We start from the raw sequence: 18447 nt of genomic DNA on the forward strand, positions 1-18447 counted from the left end.
GGTTTTTTCTAACAAATACCAACCACTAGGGAGCATATAATAAATGCTAAATGCCTTCAAGTTGCATCCCACAGATCATGAAGAGATTAAACTCCAAAAGTCTTTAGGGGACTACAGAGTAATTCTGTGTGTCTGTTCACAGCCCCTAAAAGCATGTTATACTTCTAAGGGATTCTCTTTTGAAAACACTAGAAGAGAAATCTGGTTACAGTAGTCTGTTCTTTTGAATTTCGCAGGCTTATAATAATTTAATAAGTTACTTGGACAAGCAGCTGTTGATTATATTTTTCTAAAATGGTATACACAAGTGTCTGATGACTGTTTCTTTCAGTATTAACATATTCAACAACTCAAAATGAAGTTCTTGAAAAATTATAATTAGCCAATACTGTGAGCACACGTTTCGCATGCTAGATCCTGAACTGCACAAAATGCATGTTTTAAGCACATCGGTAAGTGTTATTTATACCGACAGCTAGAGAGAAAGTTTTAAAAAGGATTATTTAGAAGGCTTTCAAAGTACACACAGGAGTGCGCTGTATCAGTGCATTGTTTTATCATAACAACGCCACAGCTTGCACAACAATTCAATGACTAAATATTAAGGCAGCCATTATTAAAATGCATCACAGATGGAAATGTAGCATCAACATTAGTTGTATATATTATTTTTTAGCACACTTAACCTCTAAACACTGGAAGTGCAACGTGCTTTATATAAACATATGAAGAAAATAAATGTGGAAAGTGTATTGCATAGATGGTTTTGGGGTTTCTTCCTTCTGACTGTATATGTGGTAGCCACAACAACATACAGGCAAAGCTTTGATACATTATGAAAATCTTTCCATTTCTACCCTAGAATATATGTACTTGCACACATACATCATAAACCAAATCATTCTCACTAAAAGACAAAAAAGCTGTGAAAGTTTTTCAGAAGAATGTTCTTCCTCTCTTCTTGCATTAATAGCATTACCAAGTTTACATGAAAATTCCTCATGTTCACAGTAACAAACCCCACGCTCTGTTCAGCTAAGATGATATCATTTTGTATTACAGATGGCAACAATAAAAACCACCAAAAGCTCCGTTCCTGGGATTACTTTCTGGAAAGACTTTTTCAAGTTAGAAATCAACCATACCCCAAGCCCATCAACACTGAAGATTTTTCTGCTGTCTTTAGTTCATAGCCTGTTTCTGAAACTCTACTGGTTTACATTACTTCACTCGGAACCTGGTGACTTTCGCATTAAAAGGAAACTACCTGATATTTTTCTAGCAGAACAAAATGACATTATTTCAGTGAAAGAAAATATGCCCAAGTAGTTGATAATGCAAGGATAAGCAAAAAAAAAAGATACCAAGGACCTCAGCAAACAGTAGAGCTCGATATTATTGATTAAACACAAACATACGATAACATCTTTGGATTTGGGAAGTACAGTGATTATATTAGTCGTCTGAGCTGCAGCTTCTCCCTCCAACAGAAGTCTTTATTTCTCCATTGCCTTCAGCAGAAACAACATCACCACAGGAATAGATTAGGTTTCACCTGTACTTACAACAGCAGCTGTTGATAATGCTACTCATAACCACCACAATCACAGACTCAATTTGCAGGCCAATACTCCCACTCACTGTGCCACAGCTCCTTTCAAAAGAAAATTCCCACTATAGTGTACTCTATATATAAATACACACACATCTTATCTGTACACTTTCTTATTTAGGATATCAAGCAAAACAGTTTCCATGAGTGATAGCTCTCAAACATCTCTACCATTCCCTACAGTTCATGTTTCAAAGTCTCAGAACAAAAAGCTCTGAGGTTTTTTGAGACTGTCAGACACCTTCCTTGCTTATACAAGGATGTCTAACGTAAAAGCAACAGAAAAGCTCACCTTTTCCTGGATTTGCAGCCATAACAGAAAGAGTACAAAGGTAGCAAGACTGATCAACATGTCACCCCACATTGCTCCAAAGTTAACAGTTGGAGATAACGTACAACCACATTACCAGAGAAGTGACGTACGCCTAAGAAATCTTGTTATTCCATAACTTCCGCAACCTGAAAATTTCCCCAATCTTTACATCTTCCACATGTTTTCCAAAGGTATCGAGGCCTAGAGTTTTGCCCACTGTATTCATAAAAGGCAAACACTAAACATTTCACCAATATTTTATTTTAAATCCTAATTGCCTGATAATCCACAGAGCAGTTGTACATCTAATTGAGAGTACCTTGCATCCTGCAGATTACATCACAGAGATGAGTCACTCCCCTCTCAACCCTACCCCCAGCGTTCAGCCTCCTCACAAGCCAGGACTGCTCCACATGAAACGCAATGACCAAATGGGGCTGTTCTTCCACAAAACACTGCGCTAATTCTCCTGCATTCAGTCTTTCCACTTGAATGGAATAAAAACCCTTTTGAGAACAACAATTCCAATTCCCCCCCCCCCCTTTTTTTTTCTCAGGCACACTATGGGACTCCTCAGTGCATGCACAATGCAAATAAGGCAAACTTCCTTTGAAAGAGTGATTAATATGCAAAGACAGCCTGCTTTTTAGTGGGATGTGAAGAACCACCAACAAGCATTTCCAAATTCTGAGGTTTCTTCAATTATTTCCAAGTGTTTATTTTAAACATAAGATTATGCAATAATACCACACATTAAGGCCAATTTGCCAATATTGTGTAAACAACACCAAATTGGCTGTTCATCTTTTGTATCATATTTAAATGCAGCCTTGAATATCCTAGATATGAAGGCACTGAAAAAAAATAGGATTTAAAGTTTTGAATCCTTAACTTATATCAATCTTCATGTTAAGATGACTGCATTTAAAACCCACTGTAAATTACTGCACTTTTTTTTTTAAAGAAATGTTTAGGGTTTTTTTTTTTTAATAAACCAAGACAGTTTACAATATTACAAACTCATTTCAGTGACATTATCTAACTCTTCTGCATGAATATATTGCAGTTCCAGTAACATTCACGGTATTTTTTTTTTATATAGTCGCTTTTGGGGCAAGAGATACAACACATGAAACATCCAGAAAAGCCCATTAAGATTTGGAGACACAGATTTTCTATTTTCATTGTATACAATTTTCATCACTATTTTTTATCATTTATCACCTGGTCAACTACACCTTCTATGTACAACTCAGCCAGGACTCTCCTATGGAAAGGACCTTTCATTTCAAGTGCTGATATACCATACTCTGCCCAAAATGAGCTCAAAATGTAGTCTGAATATGTTAACCGACTCATTTCTTACTCTAACCCTTTATTTCACTCACTTCCCAACCTTTTCACACAGGTTTAAACACTCCCTTTCACACCTTTGGAAAGGCATTTCAAGTTAAACAAGATGGTAAATTATTATTAAACATAAACCAGTAACCAATAATGAACATTCTTCTCTATCTTGAAGATTTCAAGGTTGATACACATCACTAATATTAAACAAAAAATTTAAAAGTAAATTAAATATTTAAACAAGTGTCTATGATAACTATTTTTATAGCAGTAGCTGTACTAAAATCACAGAATCATTGAGGTTGGAAGGGACCTCTCGAGCCCATCTAGTCCAACGGGAGAGGCAGCTACAGCAGGTTGCCCAGGAGTCTGTCCAGATGGGCTCTGAATGCCTCCATGGGTGGAGGCTCCACAATCTCTCTGGGCAACTTGTTCCAGGATTCAGCTACCACCCTCACAACAAAAAAAATTTAAAAAGGGGTTTGTTTTATTTTCTTATGTTTGGACAGTATTTTCCGTATTCCAGTTTGTGCTGGTTGCCTCTTGTCCTGTCACTGAGCATCACTGAGGAAAGCCCGGTTTCCTTCTTCATTCCCTCCCGTCAGGTATTTATCCACACTGATGATGAAGATCCCCTCAAGTCTTCTCTTTCCCAGGCTAAACAGTCTCAGCCTTTCTCAGCCTCTCCTCATACAAAAACATGCTCCAGTCCCTTCACCATCTTTGTGGCCCTTCACTGGACTCGCTCCAGTAAATCCGTATCTTTTTTTGTACTGGGGAGCCCAGAGTTGCACACAGCACTCCAAGTTTGGCCTCACCAGTGCTGAGTAGATGGAATTTAAGGAAATTAGCCTGTCTTGCATACTTTTAAAATCAACAACAAGTTGTGAGAAGTACCTATCGTGACCTACAAAGACCCAATTGTTTTAACAGTCTTAAAAACCTACCTATAAAGAAAACAAAAATATTTTTATTCAAGACATTATGGGACTGACAATTCTGGAACACTTGAAACAGTCAAGAGTTTCTTTAGATGCATTCTGTCCTGGCAAACAATAACCTGATAAGGTGATGGATATTTGTTTTAACTCAAAATAAATTAAATAGTCTCTCCTTTCTAAGAAATTAACCGTTTCAATGTACTTCCAAATTATCTTCCACAGCATTCTATCAAGTTTGTATGAAATCAGGCAACTCCCAGTTTTCACAACACACCCTGCAGATCTCTGTATCTGCCTTGTCATAAGATCTAGGATGCAAATATCTAAAGGATCAGCTATGACATATATCACATTACTGTCTCTAGCCTAAACTTAATTTTCTTGCATCAGATTTACAGATATAGGGCTTCATCCCTGCCGTTACAAATCGCTACCAGAAATAGCCGCAGGATCAGTTTCTGCTATTCCCTGGTTTTGAGTCCCTCTGTGACCTGGCTTTAAGCCAAGTGATGCCAAGTTTATTACTGACTTCTGCGGACAGTCAGAGCCTTACAGACCTTTAATACCTTAGTTATCTGGACAGGGAAGAAACATAGAACCTGCACTGTAGAAAAAGTGAACAATTATAGTCTTGAGCTGAAAATCTCTCTCCCTTATTTTTAAATCTGAGGTCTAATTTTGAACATACAGTAAAAGGTTGAGACATATTAATCTTCAGGCGCAAGCATCTTATTTTCTTCAAACGTAACAGGGCTCCCTTGTTTCTGCTACAAATACACAAGTCTAAATGATTACTGGATATCCATACTAATTATTCACTTTTTAAGTGCAATGGCTTAAGAATTTGGATAACTCATCCAGCTATTAAGTGCAGTACTATGTGAATATACCCCACAGCTGCTGTTGCTGCTTCAGAGGACTCTGGTATCTTAAAGCAATTTGCACTTGCTTAGCAGCATAAACCTTCCATTGTTAGCTATTCCACAAAATCAGCTTTTCCATCAGCAGCTGCCTAAAGATCTGAAGTTATCAGGATTAAGACTATTGATGTTCTACATTTGTCCAAACAATAGTTTTGCTAAAGTACCAGTAATATATATATTGCTTGTGAGAAAACAAAAGCAACCTCAGACACCAAAGCCCGTAACAAGGTCCAAAAAATGCTGTAACGGAAGCTGTCATATAGCCTTGGTCATCTTCAAATAGTTCATCACCTACCCTGTACACCTCAACATGTTTTGGCACAAGCTTTTCTTTCATTTATCCTTGGAAGGTCTCGAAGATGCAGATATAATCGCTATCCGTACAGTGAATCATCTGCCTTCCCATCATTGTCTTAGACATAGCGGAAGCTATTGGTCTTGAACTGGAAGTGAAAAGATTATTTTCATCTGAAGTTTATCCTTGATTTTTATCTGATCCACTCTCTTTAGGCTCCTATACTGTAAACTAAAAACCACAGAAAAATCTCATTCCGGCACTTAGCAGTGACTGCCTCAGACACTTACAAATGCAGTGTATCAGAAGGGGCTGAAAGGCTGCCATTTGGCTCTCACGGTACCTTCAAAAGGCAACGTTCCTAATGAGCAGCTGCAGTGGGGAAGCTGCATTTCAACACCATGAACTGAAAGGGCATAATGGCACTACCGCCAAACCCACCTCATTTACATCCCTTTGCATCAGCAAGGGCTTTAAACGATGGTAATGTGTTTTCCCAAACAAAAGAAGCCAGAGCCAGCATAGATCTGACCTTCAAATTTGCTTCTGTGAGTTTTATGTCTCAAAGTCTATTTGCCTGGTGGCCCCTTTTTTCCCTCCAGGACTTGTGATCACCCTGCCACACCAAGCCCGATGAAAACGTGCGCACAGGACACCCCTGGGGAAAGCGGAGCTGCCTGGGAGCTGTAGTTCTTACACACACCCCCTCAGCCAAGTTACTCCCAGCCCTTCTCCCTGCTACAGAAAGCTACTGCAGGAAGACAAACACCACAATTTTGTTTCCTGATTGTTTTCAAACTTTTGTATTTACAATTGAGTTGCTTTACTTATCTCACATTTCAGATCTCCACAGGAGTATAGAATAGGGAAAGCAACAAAGACACCATCTCTTCCCTGCACCTGAAAAATACTGTAACAGCCCCTACTCGAAATTTTCTGATAGTTCCCCGCATAAAAGTTAAGATGCACGCTTCCAAAGAAGACAGCTTCTCCCAGTCTGCTTACACAGGCATTTTGGGAAGTTCGTAACATCTGTCTTTCTATTTGCAAGTTGTGAGTTGAGTACAACAGAACTTTTTGACAGATCAAATCAGACTGAAGTATACCGCCCTGCAAAACCAATGCTTCAAAAGCCACACAAGAAAACCAACAAAAAAACCAGAATCGTGCATTCTCTATATAAACAGTATCACCAGGTGTGTTAAATAATGAGTAAAAATGCAGGATGGCCTTTTAAATGACAAAATAAAACGTGCTTTTGTCTCTTACTACAGCTATTTTTCTGTTCCTTGCAAACTGATGGCAGCAGATGCAGTATCCCCTCCACCTCCCCCATCAATTGGTTCTGCTTTCCTGCCAGCCAGTCAAGGCAAACCCACGGCATGACCGAAAAAAACCCACCCCAAAACAAACAAACCCCCCAAAAAACCATGCCATTCTCTATCAGCAAGAAAACAATCACTTACACCCAATGGCAGAAAAGTCTATCATTAAAATATGTTGCTGGAGGCGAGCCAAGAAAAGTGAAGGCACTTTCAGTCTAGAGAGCAGCCACAATTTTTACCACTTAAAAAGACCACTGGGTATTCATTGAATTACTATTATTAAATGTTCAAAAAAAAAAAAAAAACCAAACCCAAAAAACCAACCCACAAAAAACCCACCCCCAAGAAATCCAACAGTCGAGTCATGACTTTCCAAGTTCATACATCAAGAGGGTAAAGTTTATACAAAATACTCTCTATTACTTATGAAACCATAGTTCTCAGGATGTAAATGAAAGGAGGTGATCCATCTGCTGTGTCTATAAATCAGCTTCTAAATTATAAGAGCATGTTTTAATTTCATAGTAGATTAAATAAATCATCACTATCACAGGGCACAAGAATACATACAAAATGTGGAATTATTCTAAAACACATAAAGGCATGCTTTTGTTCTGACCCTACCACATAACTGTCACTCAGACAACAGTCTCTTCAGGGATTCTTCACTAATAAGCATCTATCTCTTGCTACCGTAAAGCTGTAGTTAGGGTTTCTTTATCATCGTAGCTGCTCCCTCTCTTTCACTGACATCTCCTTCAACATCATAGCTTCCAAAGCCATAGCCCTTCTCCCCCCCATCACAGACCGTGGCGTGGTCAGCTGGGAAAAGAAGGTACAAGCTTTAGCAGACCAAAGCACCCTTTAGCATGGAAAGCATAACTGATGTGCTGGGTGCTGCTTTTACCATAAGCAGTGCTGCTGCTTTGTTCTAGCTTTTTAATATTTTATTTGGTTTTTGTGTTCTCCATTTTATGCTGATTTAACAGTCCAGTTCCAGCTGTGCTCCTCCCTAGGCACTCTACACATTCGTAATTACTATTATTGGGTAAACATGTATTTGAGTGGGGCAACAGATGATATGCAGATAATTTTCCTCTGCTTACTCCCATCTATTTCCCCAGAAAAAAAAAATGCTTTATTCTCCCCTCCCACAGCTGAGAAAGCCTGTGTGAATGTGTCAGAGAGGCGATAGCTACGAAATCACAGATAGTAGTCTGGCATCTTATAATGGTTGAGATCAAGAATGTATGCAGAGATGGGGATTGGAGGGTGTGGCCGAGGCAGATGCAGAGCTGGCTACAGGGAAGAGCTGTGCTGGAAATGGAAAGACAACCCCTCCTTATTTGTTATATATACCCTCTAATAAGCAGCAATATAATTTTTTGTAATGACAATAAAAAGAAACTGTATAGCCGTGACACAGGAGAGCTGTGTACCATTAAGAATGGGTGTTGTGCTGATGTTAAACAGGTGGCTTGATTTGGCAACAGACTTGAGCACACTGGTGGCAATGGTCCGCCATGACAGGAGCTGGAATTGAGCCACGGGAAGATAGCAATTGTCACTATGTCAGTAGACAGAGCTACAGCAGAAGTAATTGCTTAAGGAGATAAGGAATCATCGGTATGGGAATGAGACAGCGAGGAGTTATGGTAGTTAAGGACAGCGCTGAAGCGAGGGGCGAAAAGCAGCTGTGCAGCCAGGTCCGCCACAGCCGCGATGGGCGCGGGTAGTGCGCTGGGCAGACTGGCAGGACACAGAAAGGGGTACAGGCGCTGCCCCGAGACAGCAGGGATCTGGGCAGAGAGCGAGCTTTACCGAGATAGCAGCAGCAGCCATTGGGAAGTAGTAAAGAAACGACGAGCCGAGAAGGGGCTGCAAGAAGTAAAGGCAATGACAGTTTTGAGGTAAAGGACAATCAGCGCGGGTGCCTCAGGCCGCGACGGTTGCACAGAAGGGGGCGAGGGGGAAGCGGCTGATGAGCTGGGGGACAGGCCGGGGAGGAAAGGCTGGCACAGCCAAGAGCGGGCACAGCAGGCTCCGGGGAACACCTCCCGGGGAGCGCGGACAGGCACAGCGCCGAGCAAGGGGCGCGGGGCGACGAGGCTGCCCGGAGGATGGCAACGGGAACGCGGCCCGTCGGGGCGGACCACGGTCTCGCTGGCGGAGGGGGCGGCGTCAGCACAGGTGTGGCCCCGACCGCACCCAACCGACCTGTCGCCTCCCGGGGCGAGCGGCCCGGGCCAGGGCAGGTGAGGCCGGCAGCGGGGGCACGGCGCCGTTACGGACACTGCCGACCCCAGCGGCTAAGGGCCGCTCCCGCTCGGGGCCGGCCGCTGCCGATTGGCCGCGGCCGCCGCCGACCCCTCCCGTGTGTGGCGTGTGTGTGTCCCCCCCCCTCCGCGAGCAGCGGCGCTCGCGCCCGGCTAACGCTCCCTTAACGGCAGCGGCGCGCGCCCGCGCCAGGCCCCGCACCCCCGGCCGGGAGCCCCTCCGCCCCGCTCCCGCAGCGCCCCGGCTCTTCTCCCCGCCACTGCCCGCCCTCCTGCTCCCCTCCGCCTCTTAGTCGTCTTTACAGCTGCTCTGCCCCCACCTTCAGTTGCAACCGCATCTCTTCCCTCCCCGCGCTCGCTGCGGTTCCTGCCCCGCAGACGCACCGCTTGCAGGGGGGGGGGGGGGCGCGGACACCGCTGCGCAGCGCGGTAGCATCCTCAATATTCACAATGAAGTCGACGCGACAGGGAAAATCCACCGCCTCCTCGCACGGCGACACCATGAACACAGCGCACGTAGCACCCTCGCTCGCCATCTCCATTGTCTGGGAGTCAGGGCACACCGAAACCCCCGCCCGGGGGAGGCGGGCTCCCGCGGGGCAGCGAGTCCTCCTGCCGCGCCCGCGGACGGCAGCGCCAGAGCGCCGAAGCCGCCGCTCGCTCACACCCTTCTCACCTACCCCCCCCCCCCCCCGCCTTCTCCTGTCAAATTCGCGCAGCCCGAGCCGTCTTCTCCCACGACAGCGAACAATGTCCGCGAACCAGCCACCCCGCCACGCACAGCGGGCGCGGCTGGGAGGAGGGGACCCCACCGCGGGCTGTCGCCCCCCCCGAGCCCGGCGGCAGCGCGGGGTCCGCCCGACCCCATTGTTCGCCCCGGCAGCACCCCGCCCCGGCCCCGGGCAGCGCCCCACCGCCCCGGCCGTACCTGCGGCTCCGAGCAGAAACAACGTCCAGGGCAGCACGGTGGCTAGCAGCATCGCAGCCGGCTGGGGGAGAGGGAGCCGCTCGTGAAACAGCCTTTCCCTGCAGTTCGGAAGAAACGCAGCTCGCTTCTTTTATATTTTTTTTTTCCCCCCCGCGTCTTCCTCCGCCGCTCCTCCCCGCTGCCGGCCGCGCTCCGGCTCCGTTACCGCGCGTACTCCCCTCACCGCCTTCTGCCGGCTGCGCCCCGGCCGCGTCCCGGCGCCGCCGCGCTGACTGACAGGCGGCCTCAGCACCGCGGCCCGGATCCCTGCGCCGCCGGCCTCGCGCGGCGGCTGGCACCGCCGTGTTCTTCCACCCGCGCCCGCCTCAAATAGTACAGCGCAGCCCGCGCGGAGGGGGACTGGGGCGCCGAGGGGCGCTCCCGGCCGCCTGCGAAACGCGGTGCGGATCGCGGAGCCGGCTCGGGGGCGGCCCGGTGCCCGGTGCCCAGCCGGCGGAGGAGCCGCCCGGGGCGCGGGCGCGCTCAGAGCCGGGGCAGGGCGGCGGCGGCGGCCCCGGCGGGGGTGGTTTATTGCCGAAAATGAGCTCAAGGAATTAACGGGCGCGCGGGAGCTGGGGAAGGGAGTGCCGTGCCGGTCTGGCCGGCGCTGCCCGAAGGCGGACCTGCGGGGAGGCAGGTGGGGAGCGGGGAGAGCGCGGGGAGGACCCTTCTATCGGTCCCCTGCGCCTCGGGTGGGGCCGTGTTCCATTTCTGGGGGGGGGCAGAGCTTGCCCTGGACTCAGCGCCGGTCCAGCAGGAGGCCCAGCGCCAGGCGTTTCTACAGGCACCGCTTCGCCGCAGCCAGGCCTCGCGGCAGAAGCCGGGCCGACTGGGGGTGAGGAGGTGCCCCGTGGAGGCCCGGCCCTGACGGCAGGAGGGTGCCCGCCCGTTGAAGCCTTGCTGCCAGGCCTCCCCGCGCAGGGCTCCGCACCGGCCCGCCAGCCTCCCCCAGCTCCCACGGGCGGTTCAGAGCTGCTGTAATGACTTACCTGTATCTTTGTGCGTCTATACAGAATAGCTGGTCGTTCGACTCGCTGCCTACACCAACACCCACAGCAGCAACTCTTCTTCCTTCAAGATCCGAGAGGCGGTGGGCACTCGGTACCAAAGATAACGGGGATTCAGTACTGGGTGTACAGAAAAAAGGGACTGGCAAAAAGTCCCTTTTGAACTAGATTTACCTTACAATCGCCAAAGCCTGTCTTTTTCAGATTATCGTGCCTTAACGGCGCTCCTCCAGCACCTTCCCAAACTACAGGAACTGCGAAGAGCCCTCATTACTTGAGCATAGTATTTACTTGCCTTGGGACCTGTGAAGAAGGGGATCTGTGCTTTAAGGGCGAGAAAGCTCTGAGGAAAAAAATTAAAATTTAAGCACGTATTTTATTCAGGTGTAGCCTACAGTCTGTGTTTTCATTTCATTAGTCTTCGAGAAAAGCACTTCAACTGAAGTAGACCTTTGTCATAACATGCAAAATAATTAGCCAACTAAGCCAAATTGTAGTTGCTATTTTAAAGTGAAATTCAAAATACCTAGAGTAGTTGTGAACACGTAAGGACTTCTAATGACACAGGGACTTTATTAGCAGAAAACTGCCGGGTAGAAACCATTTAGGCAGAAGATAGCTTACTTAAAGAAACAATACCCTTTGAATACAATTTGGCACCAGTATTTCAACAATATTTTAATGTAGTCAATCCATTCCAGTGTTTTGCTGCTAGTGGTCTAAAGGATCATTCCAGGCCAGATCATATTCTTTTATCTTAGCCTTTTCTGTTTGAGAAATCCCTTCCCCCTTTCCATTTTATAAGAACCCTTCTCTAAAAGAAACAACAAAATTACTTATTGCACTGTGATTGAAAACATGCCTTCTCTGCTCCTTTGGTTTGCCTAGCCCATGGCCTCATATTGGATTGATTATCTGCAGAGAGCAACCTTGCTCAGCCATGCCACGTGCTATTACTCGACTCCCTCTTGCTCTCGCCAATCCCCACCATCCTGCAGACCTGCGTTCTTGGACTCGGTATCTCCCCCTTAACATGAGGTCACTCATCCAGGAAGATGAATTTAAAGTTTTTCAGGTCATACAGATGCTCAGCTCAGACCATTTCAGAATAGAAAGCCAACCTCTCACTAAGGGTATTTGTTTGCGATAAAAACCTTCAGGAGAAACAGCATCCTTTATCCCGAAAACAGTAAGCCAATTTCTGGATACATATTAGATACTTTTCCTCTTGTCATAAAGAGTACACTGAGTTTACATCAATTATTACACAACTTTAGCAGATGAAATCAACTAATGGCTGTAGAAGGAGAGGCAGGATCTCTATCATCCATCAAACCAGAACATCTTGCAAGACTCCCACCTTGTTTCTCCATCCTTTCAACTGCTGGTTGACAAATGTGGATAAACATAGTGGCAAGCCATCTGCTTCTCCTTGGGTCTCCCCTCCTCTCTGCCATCAGCTTTCTCAATGAGCTTGCCCTGTAAAAAGTAACCCCAAAGGGTAACAAAACATGGTTTCATGAGATGTGGTCTTTTTTTATACCAGCTCCACCAGATGGATTTCTGGCACTGGGGAATTTCTGAGTCTGTGCCCTGAGCAGTTAGATAAACTCTTTTGCATTCAGCCAGATTAGTGCCCAATCACTTCCTCCAGAGAAAAGAGACTGAGTTGTCATACTGTTATTAGTACTGTCAGAAATAGTTTGTAGAATTAGTTCTAGTTCCCAGAGGCCTTACACAACTGTCTATTTCTTTCCATTCACTACAAAGAACATCTAGATAGACAGCTACCTTGTAAAAATTACATTTATAGCATTTGTAATAAGAGATAGTGGGAGTGCACAGGTCATATATTGAATGAGGAAGCTGTAACACTAACTCGTAAGATGCAAGTCTCCATTTTTATAAACTGCAACTGAGATTTTTCTATGAGATCTCAGTCATCTTCTCTACAAAAATCAGCAAAACACTTGCAAAACGTTAGCATTTCTATGAGTTGAACTATAGTCTTATACAGAACATGAAATCAATTAAGGCAGCTCTTTTCCCCAAGAGCTGACATTGCATAAAATTGGAACAGAAAGATATGTGAAGAAAGACTGTTACATACAACAAACAGCATGAATTATTATATACTGTGAGTGAGTAGTTGTTTGTGTTAGAGATATCTGGCGTATCTTTACTCTTATTAAGCAATACCTTAGTCCATGACATAGCAGTGTTGATTCTCAGGGTAAGTAAAGGCAAGTACTCACATGGAAGTCAGCAATATAAAAAATATCCCAACACTTCTCCAACTCAGTGACAGAGCAGAAGAGAAGAGAAGCAGGGGGCACCATTTCACTTGTAGCAGACTTCCAGAAACATCAGGATTCCCCCCAAAAGATTTGACAGAGCAAACCCACCAAATTGAAAAACAAAATTGTGGCTTTTATGGTGAAAGTCCAATAGAGACCAGTCCCAAGCATATCCAAATTGAACAAGATGTTCTAAGTACATCACCTGATGCATTTCCCCTTTTTTTGCCGTTAACAGACATCTATGGGCCATGCCTATGCATTTCTTTTCCTTAATCTATCAAGTAAAAAGGGCAAATCACACAAATCAATAATTGAAACTCAAGTTTCAGTTATTGACTTCATTGGGTACTTTGCATAGAAGTGAACAGGAAATTTGGATCAAGTTTTCTCCCAGGTTTAAAAACAGCAGCAATGGTATCTATTAAATTAACGCCACTTCTCCTATGCAAATATGAGAACAAGTGAACTAGAGTTTTAACTATACAGGCATTTCACAGAGTAGGTGCAGCTTCAGCATCATAAAAAGATCGCAAAATAACCCTCTCTACAGCCAGCATTCCCCTTTTCCTGACATAACTGTTTAGCTGGTTGGTATTTGAGGCAGGATTATTACAGGATGCACTGGAAATTCTCTATGACATTAAAGCATCGTGTGGGGTCAAGAGAGGACTTCAGCTGTCAAACTAAAAAGAAATAACATAGCAGACAGTTATGCTTTGTAGTCAGTCTTTGAGAAGAAAAGTTTACAATCTAAAATTGCTACTGAGGTCAAATCCCAAGATTCAAACCTGATGCAACAGGACAGTAATAACCGTTGCTATAATGACAGATGTTGTATGTTGCCGATCATTGAAAAGCAACAGAAATCATTTTCATCAACATGCCCCTTATGCTAGCGTCATTAAGGAAAGGTAGTCTGCAAAGAATTACTTGGGATTTTCTGTGGGAACCATTAGACCCAGATTTATAAAGCACAGTAGACTTACTACTTCTTTGTAGGCTACAGAAAATAGGCATACCTTGGTGGCACACTGAGGGGATGCACTTCAGTAGTCTCTCTGGTCAAAGTGTTATTCTATTCTGCGTAGATATTTATTATGATGGATAACAACACTATGCAATATGCACCTCAAATCAATATTCTTCACAGACGGGCGATACAAGCAGAGATAGTCCCTTAAAATATCCTTCTCTTTGTCACAAATTATTTCGTAAGGAAGTCTTAAGAAAAAATATTAGTAGCTCCCCTTCCTCCTTTAGGCAATACGGTTTACAAAACTAACCATTAAGGCTCTTCTGGTGATGTCATAAACCACAAGAATGAAGATGAAGTCATCAGAATTTGAGAGATAAAATTACAATCCAGAAATTCAGAATCTTGGCATTAAAAACGTATATGTTTTATCTCCATACCTGGAACAAACTCCAACACTGATCTCAGCATTTGTCCTGCTCTGGGATTTTGCTTGCCACATCTGTGCAAATAGATAATTGTTCCGTGCACAGAGCTAAGAAAATACACACATGACTACTGTTAACCTATTCATGAAAATATCCAGGGAAAGAAAGTTCGTGAAGATTGTCGGTCTGACTCACAGTGGAAATGCCATCAACAACCTAATGGCATTCCTGGAAGTTATCTGGCAGTTACTTTCCATGTCGTTTTGGAAATAAAAGAAATCTTCCACCTTTGAAGTTAAAACTTGAAATTTAACGTGTATGCTTCCGTGTATAAAACCATTACACTTACAGTGTGCAGTAAATGTCTCATTTTAATCTTTTAAATCTATGCAGTCAACTCTGATGTTTCAATTCAGAAGAGATAAAGACTCTCAGCTGATCAGAATCACAGCAAGTAAGGGGGCTGTAAAGAGTACCTCAGGATGAATTGCCTGTTCTTTTGCACTCTTCCCATGGTATCACTAGTATTTGTTTTAATTTGAAGCATTCTGATTAGCTGAGGCATTTAAAGCACATCCGTCACCCAGTGCCTCTAAATAATAGCATAACCATCACTAATACCTAGCTATTTTAAAAGAACAGCTGTTCTAGTTCTGCTTTTATTTATACTAATGTTAATTAGAAGACTCACCATTGTACTATGTGGAGTGATACACGTGTAAAACTGGTGTATGCAAAATTAGAATAGAAAAGACTAAAACGTTAGGGTGTCTCTGGCTAAACGTTTGGTAGCAAGCAATAAATGGTTATCTTAATTGGAAAAATCCATCCCTCAATCTGTTTTTATTTAAAACAGTATAAATATGCCTGACAGGAATGTTCAGGCACATATGAAAGTTATGAGAAACCGCATTCTATCAACATGGAGCTCCATTTCACATTTAGACCCAAGCTAACCAGATTTTTTTCCACAGAAGTAGATCTAAAGGGACTCTACTTAGCCACTTAATGAAGGTTCCCCCAACAGTAAACAAGTTATCCAAGAGACAGCATAAAAGGGTCTTTTACAACCTTTTGTTCCTCTTCTTCCTTACCCCAAGAGTGGTACCTGCTCCTTTTGGAAGAGGGCAGAGGTAGCTCCTTTCAAGTCAAGGCTCCAGAATATGAATCTTGCCATTCTTTCCATTTCTGCAGAAGAAAATTGTACAAATAGGCAACGAGGTAGAGAGAATAATGCAATGGTTGGAGGGGGGTGCAAGTTATAAATAAAATGTAAACATCTGTCTTCAGAGGGAGAAAGTAAAAGCATAGAGAATAAATTGAGATTTGAAAATAGTGTAGTGTAAAGGAAATACAACGTTAAAGCAGCAATGATAGCCCTGCAAACAGTTTTCATCTTGTTTCGTAACTGGCACACAGTGCATATTTATGCGTTTTGGAGAAGACCCATCTGCACTGTAGCCTGAGAAGACTGCCAATTGCTGGGGATTTTTCCCCTTAGAACACTTAAGAGCCAAGAAGCTTCATTCTCAAAATCCCTTCCATCCAGCCAGAAAGAGGGTCTTCAGCTTCCTACTAGGAGTCTTCACTGTTCCCTTTCCTTTCTATTACTTACACCCTACTCATAAACAGTCATCAGGAGGATTTTTCCTCTGCTATTCCACACACTGTACAGTTGTGTCACAGCTAAAGAACTGCAACCACCCCTGAAGTTCTCTGAGACAACTCAAACAGTACTGTCCTTTAAACTTTCCTCTAGCTGAAAGGCAACTAAACAGGGTTATGCTGATTGCATAAAAAACCACAGGTAGACAGTCACTCAAACAGAAAAAGGAAGAATTCCATTTAAAAATCACCCCAGAGCATAGTTTAAGGCAACACGCAGCATTTTCCCCTGCCTTTCAGGGTTACCTTCTGTTTCCTCAACATTTTTAGATGCAACTAGATTTAAGACATAGAAGAATAAGGCTAGTAATAGAATCTCAGTTTCTGATTTTGTTTTATCTCAGCCTTACATTTCTCTAAAAATATTGTAGAGAGGATAAAAATATGAGGAAAGTTGTGTTTCTATTTTTGCATAATGGTCTTAAGATGGTGCTGAAATGCAGTAAGAAAGAAAAGATCCTAAAAAATTCTTGCTGTTGAGGCAGAATTGCTACTCTTGAACTGAATATGTCCTCGTCTTTATTACCAAAGACTGATCTAGGCTCTAGGATATGTAATACCCTGGAACCAGATCAGGTTGTTTTGGGATGTTAAAGTTCAGCCGTGAAATCTTTTGGCTCCACATTAGTATTTTAATCTTTGCCATAACCAGGCTGGTGGCATACATAGGGGCCAAACTCACATGTGAGAATCGCCAAGTGATGCCAATGCAGCTGTTGCCCATTCAATCCAGTTTACGATTTTCAAAGGTTTGTCTGATGAATCTTTCCTTGATTTTTGAAGTCAGGTTTTATCACTGTTGTTCTTGTACTGTAAATCTCCGATCCAAATTAACGTAATATTAAACAATCTCCTGAACACTGAATGATAGAATGTAGACAGGCACTTCATGCCTTTGCAGGGCATTATCTGTTCCATAAAGCATTTCATATTAAGAGATGTGGCAGTTTGTGTCTACATGTATAGGTAAAAGGTCTTAGGCCAGCATAAATGCTAATCAAGCCATCAAACTAGGATTAGGGTGATGTCTTCTCCACAGAAGTTTCATCTCTAATGAGATAGTTGTTAGGTAACACATAAATAGCTCTGTGCCTACAGTGATAACATGAGCAATACCAGATGATGTAAGATGATGCATTTCTTTTGCAGATGTCTACCATCTGCACAGCAGCACCAGCTTTTTTTGGAGAAGGGCTGTGCTCATTACAGGAGGGGGGAAAAAAAAAAAAGAGAAGACTTGCTAACAGTCAGGATCCTCTCTGAAGATTGAGATCCTAGTCAGGTAGGACAACCAGGGAAAGGCACTGTGTTTGGCAGTCGGTTTGTCCCTAGGGTATATAATTTATCTTGATAAATCACATTAAGATGAGCATATCATTACATCTAAATACAAGTCATATTGTGTAGATTTCACTGCACTCCATTAGCAGTATTGGCAAGATAGTGTAATTCAACATCCTGCTTTCTATTCATATTTCTAGTTTACTCTTGGTGAGGATTGCCGATATAAAATTGGGTTTCCCAAAGTCCTTATTTTAGTGGAGTGCTTAGGAGAACCACACTCTAATTTTCAAAAGCACAGTAAAAAACATTCCTTGCTCAGGGCAGCACACAATCTAAATAGATGAAACAAAGTAAGTCACCTCAAACATATTGAGAAATTAGATTTAAACCATTAACCAAAAGGCCAATACTGAAAGCAGTAGGATGGAATTAAATGCAAGAACAACAAAAGATTATTTCCCCTCCCCCCCATCCACTTTGCAGAAAGCTCTATTACAATAATGTAATTAAGAGGCTGACAGCAGAGCAACTGGAGTCTCATAAGGGAATGTAGACCTACTGACTTCCCTACTACCCTTTCCTGGTCTATGTGCTCACTGTAGCAACTTTTGCAATAGGGATTTGTTTACAACAGTATCTGCTGCAGTCTGATCTAGACCAAGGAGTTGGTTTGGTTTGAAGTATTTATTGGATCACCACTTGTATGCATGACTACTTGTTTTCAGCATCCTAGTAAGGGCCATAAGCAATCTAGCTGATTTCCCTGATAGTATCTGTGAGACAATTTTCCA

The 18447-nt window shown here is 43.7% G+C and overlaps 1 protein-coding gene across 1 annotated transcript in view; it reads right to left on the reverse strand.

Annotated features, from left to right (window-relative positions):
- NCAM1 (neural cell adhesion molecule 1) overlaps positions 1 to 10159 on the reverse strand; it is a 147160-nt gene extending 137001 nt beyond the window's left edge. The window contains exon 1 of the mRNA XM_059829712.1: positions 9961 to 10159. Coding sequence (XP_059685695.1) covers positions 9961 to 10012 — 52 coding nt within the window. The 5' untranslated portion in view covers positions 10013 to 10159. The remainder of the gene's footprint in view (positions 1 to 9960) is intronic.
- Positions 10160 to 18447: the final 8288 nt, after the last annotated feature.

The sequence above is a fragment of the Gavia stellata genome, chromosome 26, assembly GCF_030936135.1.
Source record: "Gavia stellata isolate bGavSte3 chromosome 26, bGavSte3.hap2, whole genome shotgun sequence".
Classification (NCBI taxonomy): Eukaryota; Metazoa; Chordata; class Aves; order Gaviiformes; family Gaviidae; genus Gavia; species Gavia stellata.